At 58.6% G+C, this 14,400-nt stretch overlaps 1 protein-coding gene across 5 annotated transcripts in view; it reads left to right on the top strand.

Moving 5' to 3' along the window:
• Window positions 1–356: 356 nt before the first annotated feature.
• Window positions 357–14,400, top strand: part of SYT7 (synaptotagmin 7) — a 64,148-nt gene continuing 50,104 nt past the window's right edge. For all 5 annotated transcript variants that reach the window (XM_049892164.1, XM_049892159.1, XM_049892162.1 and 2 more), the window contains exon 1: window positions 357–545. In XM_049892164.1, coding sequence (XP_049748121.1) covers window positions 515–545 — 31 coding nt within the window. In that variant the 5' untranslated portion in view covers window positions 357–514. The remainder of the gene's footprint in view (window positions 546–14,400) is intronic.

The raw sequence follows: 14,400 nt of genomic DNA, 5'->3' as shown, positions 1-14,400 counted from the left end.
GTCGCGCGGCACGCCCGGACCCGCAGGCTAGAGAAGCCCAGGATTGGGCTCTGCTGTGCTCCCCGCGGGGGCTGCAGGCAGGCGCGGCGCGGGGCGGTGGCGGTGCCCTCGGGGCGGCTCCCGGCGGCGGCGGCGGGCGCGGGCTGCAGTGCGCGGCGCGGCCAGTAGTGGGCAGCAGGGGGCCCGGGCGGCGCCGGCGGGGCCCGGGGCGCGCTCACACACGCGCTCACACACACACACATACACACGGCCTCGTACACACTCACACACGCTCCGGCGCGCACACGCGGCGCGCAGGCCGGAGGGAGGCGGCTCGGCGCGGCTCAGCGGCGGCGGCGTGCTCGGCGGGCGGGCGGCCCCCGCTCCCCGGCTCTGCGCTCCGTGCAGCCGCGCGGCCCCCGCCCTCGGACCCGCCCCCGGGGGTCGCCCGGCCCCATGCCCTGCAGCGGCGGCAGAGCAGCGTGCGGCCGCGGGAGGCTCTGAGGAGCCCGGAGGGAGCCGGACACAAGGGACCATGTACCGGGACCTGGAGGCGGCCAGCCCAGGTAAGCGCGGCCCCGCTCCTGGGGCGCCCCGCACCGGCGGGCAGGACGGCAGCAGCGCGGGGCGCCGGCTCGAAGCCAGCCCCGGACTGCTGCCCGCGGAGCCGCACGGACTCCCGCTAGGATCCTCCCAGCCCGAGGGGCGCGGGTTGGAGCGGCCACAGCTCGGACCCGGACCCCCGCAGTCCGGGCACTGCCAGGCTGGATGCCCGGTGCCGGCTTCGCAGTGTCCCCGCAAGGACCTCCCCCCCCACCCCCAGCGGCCCAAGGACAACGTGTGTGGTGGAGCGAGGAGCCGGTGCCCTCGGAGGCGTCCCCAGTTCCTCAGCACTAGTGCCCAGGGGATGCCGGCGAGGGGGGGACTCCAGGGCGAGAATCCCAGGCAGCTTTGGGACAAAGGTTGTGGGCACCGGGGAGCGGAGTGGCATCGGCGGTGCCAACTATGACTTGAGAGGATGCCAGGGGACAAGTGGGGATCTTGTGCAGCAGCTGGCAAGGGGGTCGGGGCGGGGGGGGATCTGCAGGAGCGTGGAAAGGGGCGGCAAGGGTACCTGAAGGGAAAAAGAGCAGAGGGTGGTGAGAATGGGGGTGGCAGGGGAATGTGCTCATAGGCTCGGGGAAGGGGGAAGCAAAGAACCCCAAACTCACCCCAGCCCTGTGAGGGGAAGGGGGGAGGGGCTGTGCTCCCCTGCGTTTCTCCCAGCCAGGGGAGTGGCCTGGGAGCCCACGTCTGCTTGGCATCCTTGCGGCCAAGGAATCTAGCCTCCTTCCTTGGAAAATTGCTCTGCCATTTCCTCCCTGGCTCTCGACGCCTCCTCACCCTATGCCCACCTGTAGGCAGGTCCACTGCAGCTCCCGCCCAGGCTAAGTCCCAGCTTCCACCCAGGGTGCCCCACCCCAGGCCCAGCACCTTCAGCTGGCCAGCTCTGGCAACAGGGTCTGTGTCTCTGGGCTTCCCTCTGACGCTGAAAGAGTGACACTCCAACCTGAGGACTTGCTCCCAGATGAAGAGCCTAGGGGCTCACTGCTGTGGATCTCCTGGGGGTGGGATGCTGGGGGAGAGGATAGCACCCAAAACCCTCCCCAGAAGGGACCTGGAGCCCCTCAAGCTGTTGAGCGCAAGTCCAGTGGGTGCTGGCTTTGCCCGCACTTGCCCGAGCCCCACATCAGCTCTCTTCCCTCTAGGGGCGGCCTCTGCCTGCCCCTGCCTCCTTCAGGGTCTACTCTCACCCAATCGTTCAGCCATGATTGAGAACAACCTACCAGCTCCAGGATTTGCACTCCCTCTGTACTTGGGCATAAGGGTGAAAGAGACTCAGCCTCTATGAATGTCTTCTAAGTGAGGGCTGAAGGCACAGTGCCTTTGGAGACCCATCCCCTCGTCTGCCTGGACCCTGGTCATCTACCCTGACACCTTCCCCCCGAAAGGCCACCAGCTCCCAGCACTTGGACCACTCTCAGGAGCTAATAACTTAGTTCAGAGGCCAGATCTGGGGTATAAGGAAAGAAGGGAGGATGCAGTGAGGACACTCCCCTCCTCTTGCCTTGCCAGGCTGGCAGCCTCCCCATTCCTGTTAGGTCAGTTGCCTGGGGCCCTGCTCTTGTCCCCTCTCCCTCCTTTCTCTTCCCTCCCATGCCTGGACACATGACATCACCACCCCTCCAAGCACCTCTGCCCTCTCCACGGAGGCCAACTTGATGTGCTAAGTATCTTCTGGCCAAAGGGCCTGGGAGTCACTGCTGCCCTGGTGTGTGGCAGCCCCTAGACTTTTCCCTCTTCTGCTCTTGGAATTGGCCTCCCTGCCTGTCTGGGGTGGGGGGCTGTCCTGCTCATTCAAGCTGCAATACAGGGTCCACCAGTGCCCAGGGCAGGGGCAGCTCTGACTGGGGAAGGGGCTGGCCTGAGGCTTACTTTTCTCTGGTGTGGGCACCTGACTGGGTAAGGTCAGAAATAGATTGGAGAAGGTGTCTGCTTTTGATCCTAGTCCTCTGGCAGCCTCTGAGGGATCAGAGACCTCTGTCTGGCATCTGTGCCCCTGGCATCCCACCCATCTCCTACGATCCCATCAGCTCCAGGCTAGACCTTTCCTCCTCTCAGCTCACCCCAGGTCCCCATGTCCCCTCCTTGCCACCATAGCTCTGTGTCCGCCATTTTTGCACCTCACCTCCCCTTCAGCTGGCACCAGGTGGGAGTGAAATATGCAAATTAGTTCCTGTGTTAGGCCAGTCCCTTCTCTCTCCCCTGGTTCTTTGACTTCCTAACCCCCTCATCCCACTCCTAGGAACACCTGTGGCCCAATCCCTTCTTTTTTATCTCCTGCTCCCTCACACCCCAGGCTGGTTCCCAGGGGTCTCCAAGTTACTCCCTCCCTCATCCCACTCACTCTGCAGATCCCCACAGGGCACAGCCTGATGCCAAGAGCTACCCAATAGGTGATAGGTGTGACTCCCTCCCCCACTCGGGCTCCTGGCCCCCCAGCACTTCACTCCCTGATCTATTATGGATGAAGCAAGGAACTGTGGGAAAAAAACAGAGCCCAATGAAGAATGTAAGCCAGCCCCCCTCCCACACACACTATGGGCTCCTGCTCCAAACTCTGCCAGCCTCCACCAACCATGCCTGCAGCCTCCCCTTGCCCCCTCCTGTAGACACACTGACCTGTCCCTGCCCTCAGCCTTCCCCCTCTGGTCATCCCCCAGCTGGCCTGTCCAGGCCTCCAGTTCCCTTGGCCAACCTGTCCCGGGCCAGGCAGGGCCTCAGCAGGCCTGCAGGGGTCAGCGTTGCAGTGGGCAGGCAGGAGGGAGGAGGGAGAGGTGACCTTGCGGTGAGCTGGTAAGAAGGCCAGCAGGGGACAGGCTGGGGAGGTACAGCAGAGCTGGGGGAGTTCAGGTCCTGGTGGCAGCCTCCCTGTCTCCCAGCCCCTTGGGAGCCTCCTCCCTGGGGTCATAGGGCTTGGAGCCTCCATCTGTCCCACCTGTCAGTGGACTCTGTCCCCTATAGCAGCTTGGCCAGGCAGGTTGTTCCCTCGGTGTGTGGGGGCAGAAGGACTTGTGTCCAAAATCAGGAATGGGCATTGGGGGTTTCCACTCTCAAGGCAGAAAAGTCCACGAGATGATCCAGGCCAGACCTCCCCCACTGGGCACAAGTCAGGGGCAGAGCTGGCGGGCTGTGTGTGGGCCAGGAGTTAGGGGTATGGCTGAATAGGCAGATCAGGGGTGTGCCGTGATGGCCACCAGGGTTAGAAACCAGGGCATTGACTTGGCTTGATCATTTCATTTCACTGACACCCCGTGCCTGCCCTGCACAGGGCCAGGCCCCCCTCACCTGCATCCAGGGCTTGGGTCAGAGTCTGGGACTGAAGAGCAAATGACCTGCCAACAGGCCATGGCAGGGAGAAGCACCTGGAACTGAGCAGGTCTGAAATGCAGGTCAGGAGGGGGTGGGGTTGTTCGGGGAAGCTTCGGCCCAGGTAGCGCACACCCCCAAGCTGTGGTGTCACCGTGGAGACAGGCTCCTCTTGGCCCCAGTTTGTGGTATTCAGTGGCCTTGTGGAAAGGGCTCAAGGATTGGGTCAGCGGGGGGGAAGTGGGCAGGGAGATAGCTCCAAAGCCCCGCTTCACTGGAGGGAAGGGGCCAGAGCAGGGTAGAATGGGGTAGAGTCATACAAGCCAGGTGAGGGCCAGGTGAGGGGACAGCTAGAGGGCAGGAGAACAGGTGGGTGTCAGGTGAGCAAGAGACAGGCCTTGACTGATAGATAGGCCCTGCCGCTGGGTGACCCCAGGCTCCAGCCTAAGAGGCATTGAGGTCAAAAAAGACCTCAATGAATGGGGGGATGTCCCCTCTCACCCTCCAGCTCTGCTCTTACAGGATGTAGTGAGGGTAAGGAAAGAGGGAGAGGAGGGGTGGGTGGTTCTCCTCCACTCCCACCCCCTCCCTCCCTGTACCCTCACTCCCACCCACCTCCTATTCTCTCAGGGACTTTGAATCCTTATTGAATCTGATGGACCGTTTTCAGTATCTGCTTCCCCCAGGGGAGTGAGGCTGAGAACAGCAGGGAGAGAAGCTGGTGAGGGGGGATCCTAGGGGGCGGGAGGCCCAGACCTGTCTGGAGGCAGAGTCTGCACCCCAGAGGCACCGAGGCATCCCAGGTGGGCATGGATCCCGAGTGGAGCTGGCCCCCTGCTTCCTGGGCAATGCCCAGCAGGTGGCACATTCAGCTGGTGAGGTCAGCCTTCTCCGTCAGGGCGGTCACTGGCCTGGCCAGGTGCCGGAGCCAGCCTGTGCCAGGCCCAGCCCGGGTGCCCGCCTGCCTTGCCAGGGAACCCCAGCCGGTGGTGCCAGGTGAGTTGTGCCAGTTTCATGACATGGAGGTCGCTGGCCTTCCAGGTGATAGGGGCAGCCCCGCTGGGCCCCATCCAACTTCTGTCTGGAGGGCAGGGCTCTGGTCTCACCCAGCGAATTCCCCAAGGGTTGGAACCAAGTTGGCAGACAGCCTGGGACCTGTGGAAGGGGCTGGATGCCGCCCAGAGCCTGCGCCTGGAATTCTGAGCCCAGTTGGTGGGAAGGCGGCTGGTGCCTTGAGCCTGCTCTGGGTTGGGGGAGGGGGGCTCCATAGTTTCCACCAGGAAGGGCCTCTTGGGAGAGGTGTGTCGGGAGCTGACTTGTATGGTGAGCTGGAATGCTTGGGGATGGTTATATTCATGTGATTGAGACTGAGTGTGGGGTTGCAGCCCGGTGCCTGGGGAGGGTGGGGCTGCAGGGGGAAGCGCTGGGCTTTGGTGTGGGTGTGTGTGCACCTACGTGAGCCTGCGGGGCGGGGAGGGCTCCAGGCTCCGGCGGCAGCTGGACGGGCCGTAATAGCTGCGCTCATCGGAGTGCCGCGCCCGTTGTAAACAGCAGCTAATGAGTATATTTGTAGTGAGGTGCATCCAGGTGCCTGGGGAGCTGTGACGGCAAGTGCTGGGGGAGGGTGCCTCCCCAGGCCTTGTCCCTAGCCGGGTAGGGCCTGTGCCCTCCAGGGTCCCTGGCTGCCCCCTGCCCCGCCTTCCCACCTGCCGCCTCTTACTCCTCCTTCAGCTGGGAGTCTGGGCTCACCTGGCAGTGCTGCCATCATGGCTGTGGACGCAGATCTGGCCATTTGCATGATAGTGTGTGCATGCTTGTGTGCCTGTGTGCCTGCCTGGGCTTGTCTGTGTGTTCGTGACTGTCTGGTTCTATGTATGTGCATACCCACCCCTCCCCCAGAGGCCTAAGAGGAAGATAGCGACTCTGACAGTGACAAACCCAAGGATGCTGGTGGAATCGGTACGTGCTGCTGGCCCCGTTCCTTCACTGCCCTTTCCCGGAGTGCAGGGGGTGGGGGACTTCAGGGGCTGGCTGAGGAAGAAAGGGGGTGACCTTGTTCTGCCCACTAGGGAAGACAGGAGGGAGAGGTCTGAGCCCGGGCTCAGTGGGCTCCCATAGTTGCTGCTTGCGTCAGAGAAAGGGGAGAACTTGGGGCCTAAGGGGGCCCCTAGCCCTCTGGTTCTAGAACCCCCAAGAGCCTCAGGAAGGAGAGGAGAGGTGCCAAGGGGTTGGTCCTAGTAGGCGGGGGTTGGGTAGTGCTGGTGGTGGAGTGTCGTAGAGCCCCCAAGAGCCAGGGTAGGGCAACATGAGGCGTGGGAGACCGAAGGGGTGGCTGCATAAGGCCCCACACAGGGGGAATGGAGGAGAGAGCTGTGTGGCTAATGTGCCCAATTAAATTACTTCAAACCCTGCCGAGGCAGCTGCTCCCACTAGGGCCCTGGGTACAGATTGGATCCGTCTCATTACCACAGGGTGGTGTCAGCGGGGCCAGAGAGCCATGGCCAGCACACGGCAGGCCCTTGCCGCTCTGCCCGGCCAGGTCCCAGTCGGGCATTGGTTCACTGCAGGGTCCCTCAGGTTCCCCTGATCATCTGGGCCCAGATATTGGGGCTCCCTGCATACCTCCTTGCCTTCCTGAGCCCCAGTCCCTAGCAGGCCAAGATCCCCTCTGAGCCCTCACTTTTTTTCTCTGTGCTTTGTAGGGCGTCCAGCCTAGGGACTTCCCCTGGTAATAACAATAACAACAATATTAGCAAGATGCCATTTGTGGAGCGCTCAGGGTGTGCTAAGCACTTTACATATGTGCAAGGAATGGCTTGCTCAAGCCAGGGCTCAGGGTCAAACAGCTGTCCATTTCAATGCTGGCAGAGACAGTTGCTGCAGTGTCCCTGGAGCAAGTGACTCCTCTACCCTGGCCTCAGTTTCCTGCTCTGTGAAATGGGGATAATGGTGGTTGAGACAGTGAGGTGAGATAACGTGGGAAAAGTACTTAGCATTGAGCCCAGCACATAGTAAACACTCAGCCAACGGCAGCTGTCATCAACATTCCCCTGCTCAGAATGATTGATGTGTGGGATGAGGGTTCCGGAAGCTGAGAAGGACATGCCTGCCTCAGCCTGGGTAGGGGAGGAGCTGGGGAGGGCTTCACCGAGGCAGTGTGGGTTAATTACCATCAGGATATCAACAGTATGTTGAGGGCTCACTGTGTGCCAGGCACTGTCCTTGGCAAGTGATGCATTAGTTCATCCATCCTCACCATCACCTGGGAAGTGGGTGTGAAAGGTTAGAAGTCGGTTTTGGAATCCAGCCACACCACGAGACCCAAGAGCATCAGCCTTAGCTCCAGCGGTCTTGAAGGAAGACTAAAAGAACTTGCATGTGAACAGGCAGAGGTGAGGCCTTGCATGTGGAGGGACAGCCCATGTGAAGGTCTCAGGCTTTGGGAGGTCTTGGCCAATTCAGGAGTGGGGAGTGCCTGAACGGGACTGGAAGGTAGGCCTTCTCAGGAAAGTAGCAGGGGCCCTGGTGGCACAAACAGGTAAGCGCTTGTCTGCTAACCCAAAGGCTGGCGACTCAAACCTACCCAGTAACTTCATAGGCGAAAGACCTGGTGATCTGTTTCTGTCAAGATTACACCAGGGAGACCCGATGGGGCAGCTCTACTCTGTTGCATGGGGCCACTAGAAGGCATGGGGTCACTATGAGTCGAAATCAACTTGACAGCACTTAACGACAACAACAGTAGAGGCTGAAGCTTGGGAAGGAAGGTTGGTATGAAGGGCCTGGCACTGAGATAGAAAAACGGTTTTTTGTGGGTTTGGGGGCTTTTTTGGTTGCTTGTTTGTTTTTAAATGAAGGCAGCGGAAAGTCCTAGATGACTTTCAAGCAGCTCTTTACAAAGAGCTTCACATCTGGCAGTGTGAAGGGTAGGATGCCTGGAGGAAGGCAGGTTCTGGAGCCAGAGTTCCAGCCATTAACATACCTGTCCCCACTTCTGCCCAGCCCCTTCTCAGTCTCTCACCTGTACAGGGCTGATTCAAAGCACCTGCGCTGGGAGGGCTGTGGTCCAGCTGGACTGGGCCCGGCCCTGGAGAGCTCATGGTGTGTAATGGGCAGCCAAAGGCACAGTCTGGTGCCGATGGGCTTGGATGAGCACCCTGAGGGGCCTTACCTAGGTGGCTGGCTACCAGGAGGCCTCCCAGAAAGGAATGGAGAGCCAGGGTGCCCAGGACAGAGATGGACAGGCCCAGGGCCCAGTGGACACAGCAAAAGTGCTTCCGAAGATTGCCTGTACACCCTACCCCCCACCGTGGGCATCAGGGCTGGGCCCTGGGGAAGCCACACGACTCACACTCCAGCTGCCAGGCCTGAGCTCCAGAGCCCCACCAGAGCCAACCTGTCTCCAAGGCAACTAGGCGGGCCGCCCCCCTCCCTGTGCCCACAGCCCCTGGCACAGGGGCCCGTTCACAGCAGGGCTTGGTACGTCTTCCCACTTCCTGCGGGGGTCGTCCCAGGGCAACGCCCTCACACCGAGGCATCGGCTGCACACATGCGTGCTGGCATTTGGTCCATGTGCACACATGATGTATATGCGTGTCCTGCAATGGAGTGGGGTGGGCTACATCACCTTATCCAGGGGAGGCTGGGGGTTTGTCTCCCTGGGATGGGGGCAGCAAGCACCAAAGAACCCAATGAAGGAATGAACTGTAGGCCCCTGCCTTGGGGATTGTGGTAAGAAGCCCACGCAGAGAAGGGACAGAGAGAAAGAATTGCTGGTCAGGGAAAGATTCTCCCAGCAGTGCCGGGTGGGTCTGCAAACTGCCTTGTTCTTTACGTTCATCACCTCAGTTAATGGTTACAGCGACCCTGCCAGCGAGATAGTATTATCACTGTCATACAGATGAGGAAACTGAGGCTCAGAGAGATGGAGCAGGGATGAGATTTCAAGTTGGCCTGACTCCAAAGCCTCAGCCTTAACCCCTGGACTATACTGCCTGATGCCTGTTGAATCCTGGGAGGATCCCAGCCATCCTGCCTCTCAGCCTATGACTCGGGAGGAAGGGCTGGGAGTGGGTATTGGCTGCAGAGGTGGTCTCACATGGTGTCCTTAGTGCCTCCCTTCATCTCGGGGTGTCCCCTAAAGGTTTTATTCTCAGTTCCCTGGAGTGAAGCCTTCTCTCCCCACTCCCGGCTTGCTCTCTGCCAGCAAGGCAGAGGGGATCTTCTCACTCAAGGGGAGGATCCAGGAGAAAGAAGGAGAGGAACCCCTCACTCCCTACTTGGCACCTTCCAGTGCTGGAGAAGCCTGATGAATTGGCTGTGTGTGCCCCCTCCCAACCCCGTTCCTCCCTCTCCAGCCCCCGCCTGGTTGGGGAGGTGCGAAGGGAGCGATTTCACAGCCTGTCAGCTGAGGCCTAAAAATACCCAGAACTCTGAGATGCTTGGGCAGGGGGAGGAGAGAGCAGGGACCAGGGATGGGGCGGTGGGAGCGGGGAGTGGAGTGAGAACTCCACCAGAGGGACCCTGCTTGGGGTGGATGGGCAGACCCTCCGTCCTCAGGTTCCCTGTCTGGCCCTATGCCTGGGTCTCTGGGGTCTTGAGAGTTCAGCTCAGGCACTCACACCTAAGGGAAGGCTCATCCTCAGATGTGACCTGTGGACCCCAGGCCCACCAGAGCCTTTGGCTGATACATCTTCCCCCTCCCCATCCCTGGGGTTGGCTGGCATCTTTAGGCTGTGGGAGCCAGGCTGGGCCTGTGCCTGCTTCCTTCCTGGAGAGGGGAGGTGCCCGCTTCTGCTGAGGGAGAGGTGTGAGGAAGGCAGTGTGGATGGGGGTGCTGGCAGGTGCGCAATGTGACGTGCGAGCCACCCAGGCACTCCAGGGGGTAGAGGAAAAGGGGTGTGGTGGCCCACGTCACTGCTGCGTGGCTGTGCGCTGCAGCATGGCACATGGCCCCCACGAGTCAACCAGGGCCCAGAGGGGGACACGTGTGTGTGCGCCCGCACAGTCTTCCTGCAGCTGACCTGCTCTTGGTGCCAGGATGCTTGTGGAAATGTGTGACTGAATGTGGCTATTCCAGGTAGAAGTTGGGGGAAGCTCAGGAGTGGGTGTGGAAGCATGAGCAAGCACATGTCTTTTCATGCAGACCACAGCTGTGTGCATGCTTGAAGTGTGATTGGGCAGGGGCACAAGGGCAGACCTCTCTGGGACACCACACAGGGGCTGAGAGGTTTCTTAGGGAATCAGTGCACAGTGGCAGTTAACAGCATGTGTTCTGGACCGAAAGTTGTTAGCTGCCGTCAAGTCCACCCCCAACTCGTGATAACCCCATGCATAGTGGAATAGAGTGCTCCCTGGTCTTACACGATCTCCTTGATCAGTTGTGGATCAGACCGTTGTGATCTGTAGGGTTTTCGTTGGCTAATTTTTGGAAGTAGGCTGCCAGGCCTTTCTTCTTAGTCTGTCTTAGTCTGGAAGCGCCACTGGAACTAGAGGTAATGGGGTTCAAAATCCCAGATCTGCCATATACTAATTAGCTGTGTGACCCTGAGAAAGTTACTTAATCTTTCAGTGCCTTATCTGTGAAGTGGCTTTTGGGAGGATTCAATGAGTTAATATATGTAAACCACCCAGAACCATGCTTGGCACAGAGCCTAGGTAATGTGTGTAAACTGTCTAGAAGGCTACCTGGCACAAAGCTAGCACCATGTATGCATTAGCTCTTATTCTCTGGCCCCACCCTTTAGTAGTACAGTTGGGAGCATGAAGGCCTAGAGAAAGCAAGAGACCTACCCAAAGTTTTGCAGTGACTTAGTGACAAAGTCGGACTAGAGATCAGTCTCCAGTGCCTTGGAACAGGGCTTGTTCCAAGACTAGGACCTCATGATACTGCCCCCCTTTGGGCCAGAAGAAGCCCCCACAACACAGGACTGCAACCCCATTGCTGTCTGAGGCCCAGTTTCTGCCAGGATTGGGCTGGGATCTTGAGCATCCCAAGATAATGCCCAGAATGAAGGGGCCCTCAGGGTAGCGGCCTTAAAGTGGTCAATTGCTGAGTAAGGACCATGCTACTGGCTAGCTGTGTGGACTCGGCCAACTCATTCAGCCCTCCTGAGTCTCAATTTTCCCTATAATGGGATATCTGTAATACGTACTTTATAGGGTTATCATGAGGATTAAATGAGAGCCTGCACAATAATGTCTGCAGTGGTCTGGTACACAGCACCCAGTAAGTGCTTAATAATGTTCGCTGCAATTATAACCCATGCAGAACCCTCCCACCCAGTGCTCCATAAATGCTTCCTTTGCTTCTTCTAGCCTCTAGCCACCCTCGCTCCGTTGCACCTGCCACCCCACACTGCACAGGGCTCAAGCTGACCAGAGTCTGATTTGCTGCAACCAAGACCTGACTTTGTCTTCTTTGGCTCTTTGCTCAGGAGGGAGCAGGACCCTCCATCTGGATTTTTCCCCTGAGCCCTCTGCATCTGGGCCCATCACCTACTTCCTCTGTGACCTTGGACAAGCACCGTTCCCACTCTGGGCCTTGATTTTCCCTCTGTAAAGTGGAGAGGCTGGACCACACAGTCCCAGAGCCTGCTGGTCCTGTTGTTCTATGACCCAGGAGGATCCCTAGCACACCAGAGTGGGTGGCAGACCAACAGGGAGGAAGGTCAGTAGGCCACCCCAGGTGAAGAGAGCATCTGGGGCCTGAACCGGCTGTTGGCCTGCCGTCATGCCCGCCTGCACCTGTGGCTGTGTAGGAGGGTGTGCAGGCCCAGATGGCTGGGCACCGACATTGGGGGAGGCTCAAGGGCAATGATGTAGAGAGAGCCCTTCTCGGGCCCTGGGAGCTGCCACTCCAGCCGTCCTCTCTGCTCTCCTCCTCCCCCCTGGGATTTTCCTACAGCAGTTCCTCCTTCCTTCCTGTCCTTCCTCTCTCCTTCTTGAAGTCTCCCAGCATCTCCCTCTCTCTGCCTCTTTCACTTCGGTACCCTGGACCATTTTCTGGGGCATGCCTACTCCCTTCCTCACCTGCTGCAGGGGGCAGATCTCTCCTTTGTCTCTCTGGTTCCTGAGATTCCTCTCTTCTTTCTTCTTCCCTCAACATATCCCTGTTTCTCTGGATCATTCTGGCTCAATCTACTGCTCCAGAGCCTAGGTCTCTCTCTTACTCTGCATGGGCATGTCTAGGCTCCTTCCAGCTTCTTGTCCCCTGGGTCTCTCCCACTTCAGAGTCGCTCCCTCCTCAGCCTCCCACCTCCTTTCCTCCAGCTCCTTGGAGCTCTTTGTTTCTCCTCTAGCTCACCTGCCCTCAAAAGTTTCTTGCCCTCTTCCAACAATGGGGCCCTGACTCAGTTTCTATATAGTTGGTGCTGCTACCCAGGACCTCAACAACCCCCACCCCTGTGAGTTGAGAAAGGGGGTCAGTCCAGGGCCCGGGGACTGGCAGCCGTGCCTCCTAATTAGCAGGAGGTAATTGCCTGGAAAAAATTTTAATTTAGAATGAGACTCTGAGCTTCCGAGTTCGAGCTGAGCTAGCTGACGGACCCTGGGGAACAGGAAGGGGAGAGTGGTCCAGGTCAGACCCTTGGGAGGGCCCTCAGAAGATGAAGGCCCCTTGGACCCCTTGCCCACCTCACCCGCAGGACCCCAGTTTTGGGAAGGTGGAGAGTGAGAGCACTGAGCTGGGAGTCCCACCATCATCATCTGAGTCCTGGCTCCACTACCCACTGTGTGACTCCGGGCAAGCCACTTACTCCTTTGAGTCTTAGTTTTCTGTTTTGTAAAATCAGAAGAGGGCCATCCCTGTCTGCCTCACCCCTCAGTATCTTGAGAGTTGATTCAGATGGTGTCTATGAAAGCACCTTGCAGGCTGCAAGGTACTGCGGGAATGTTACTGTCTCCCTCCATGCACCTGTCAACTGTAAAGGGAGGATGGCAGAGGGCTAGAGTGGCCTCGGAGATGTCAAAGGGGCAGTGAGGTCTCCAGGATGTTGAAGGATTGGGAGGTGGATCCACCAGAGCTGCACGATTAAGAGCAGACAGAGGTGGTTTCTCCCACCCATCTCAGCACTCACCAGCTGTGCCATCCTGAGAGGTCATCTCACCTCTCTGAAGCCCACTTTCCTCATCTGTAGGACAATTGAACATGATTCTTCCTCCCCAGGAGCATTGTATGGCTAAATGACATAATGTTTGCAGAACTCTGAGCAGTGCTTGGCATACAGTGAATACTCAATAAATGATCTGAGCTATGTTTACTGTAAGCAAAGGCTGTAATCTTTACTCCTTGCCTGATCCACAGAGGCCGCGATTTTGGGTGTTGTCTTCAGGTGGTTTTATTTGTTTTGTTTCTTGTTTTTGGAAGGAAGGGGAGTTTCTACACCCACACACTGGGTCCGTGAGGCTGATATTAAGCAATCCCTAGAAACACCAGTCAGAGCTGCTTCTCAAGAAGCCCCCACCTGTGGGGTAGGGGACAGGCATGGACTGTACTTCTGGCCCTCTCTCCCGACCACTACCCCCAGCCCTGCTTTTTCCTCAGGAGAGGTTGTGGGCAAGGTTTTTGTTTGGGTGGGTGTGGAGTAGTACAGGCCTTTGTGTTCATGTTGGTGGCACTGACCCTGCCATGGGAGGAAACATTGATGTTTGTTTAAACAGGTCCACCCCGCCCACCTTGGAGGAGGAAGCAGGAAGTTTCACCTGACCTAGCTATGGCCAGTCGGGTTGAGCCCATGTGGTGACTTGTGCAACTCGGTGCCCCACGGAGGCCAGGGCACAGCTGTTGGTCTACAGCCTGGAGCATGGGGGTGTTGGGCAGCACTGCAGCTCAGAGTGCCAGATTGCCCCAGGAGGGGTGAGGGGGTGGCAGGGGCTGGACCGTCTGCTGCTGTTTCCCTGCCCACCAGGTGCCACCATTGGGGACCATCTCCCATTCCTCTCACAGGGGACCTTCTGTGTTGCCCAGGAGGGAGGATGGCAGGCTTCTCTGTGGGAATGAGGTGTGGCATTTATATTAGCAGAGTGACTCATTTTTTGGGCTTAGGCTACTGCCTGGGGTCTGTAGCAGCTGAAGACTTGATCCGAGGAAAGCGGGCTTTTGAGATAGGCTGGTCACTGCCACAGCTTCAGCTGGGGGCTGATCAAGAAGGAATTGGCAGGAGAAAGTGAGACCGCTATGCTGTAGTTCTGAAAATGTACCTTTGCTTGGATCCCGCTCACCAGGAGCAATGCAGAGCATGGCTTGGAGGAGGGCACAGCCCAGGCAATGAGTTCTGCTTCAGCACCAGGGACAGAGGCGCTGCCGACCCTAGTGCCAGCTTCAGCACCATGGACAGAGCCCAGGGCAGCCTGAGTTACTCTGTCCTAATACTTGTACTTGTGGTGCAAAAGATAACCCCAGAAAATGGCAGAACAGCACCTAGGAAAGGGACTCTCAGACACCCTATATTCTAACCAGGAGGCTTAGGACCAGAGAGTTGAATGAGTTCCTTAAGGTCACACAGCCAGTGG

The sequence above is a fragment of the Elephas maximus genome, chromosome 7 (assembly GCF_024166365.1).
Source record: "Elephas maximus indicus isolate mEleMax1 chromosome 7, mEleMax1 primary haplotype, whole genome shotgun sequence".
Classification (NCBI taxonomy): Eukaryota; Metazoa; Chordata; class Mammalia; order Proboscidea; family Elephantidae; genus Elephas; species Elephas maximus.
Note: the sequence above shows the minus strand (reverse complement) of the source record. Positions and strands in the feature narration are given on the sequence as shown.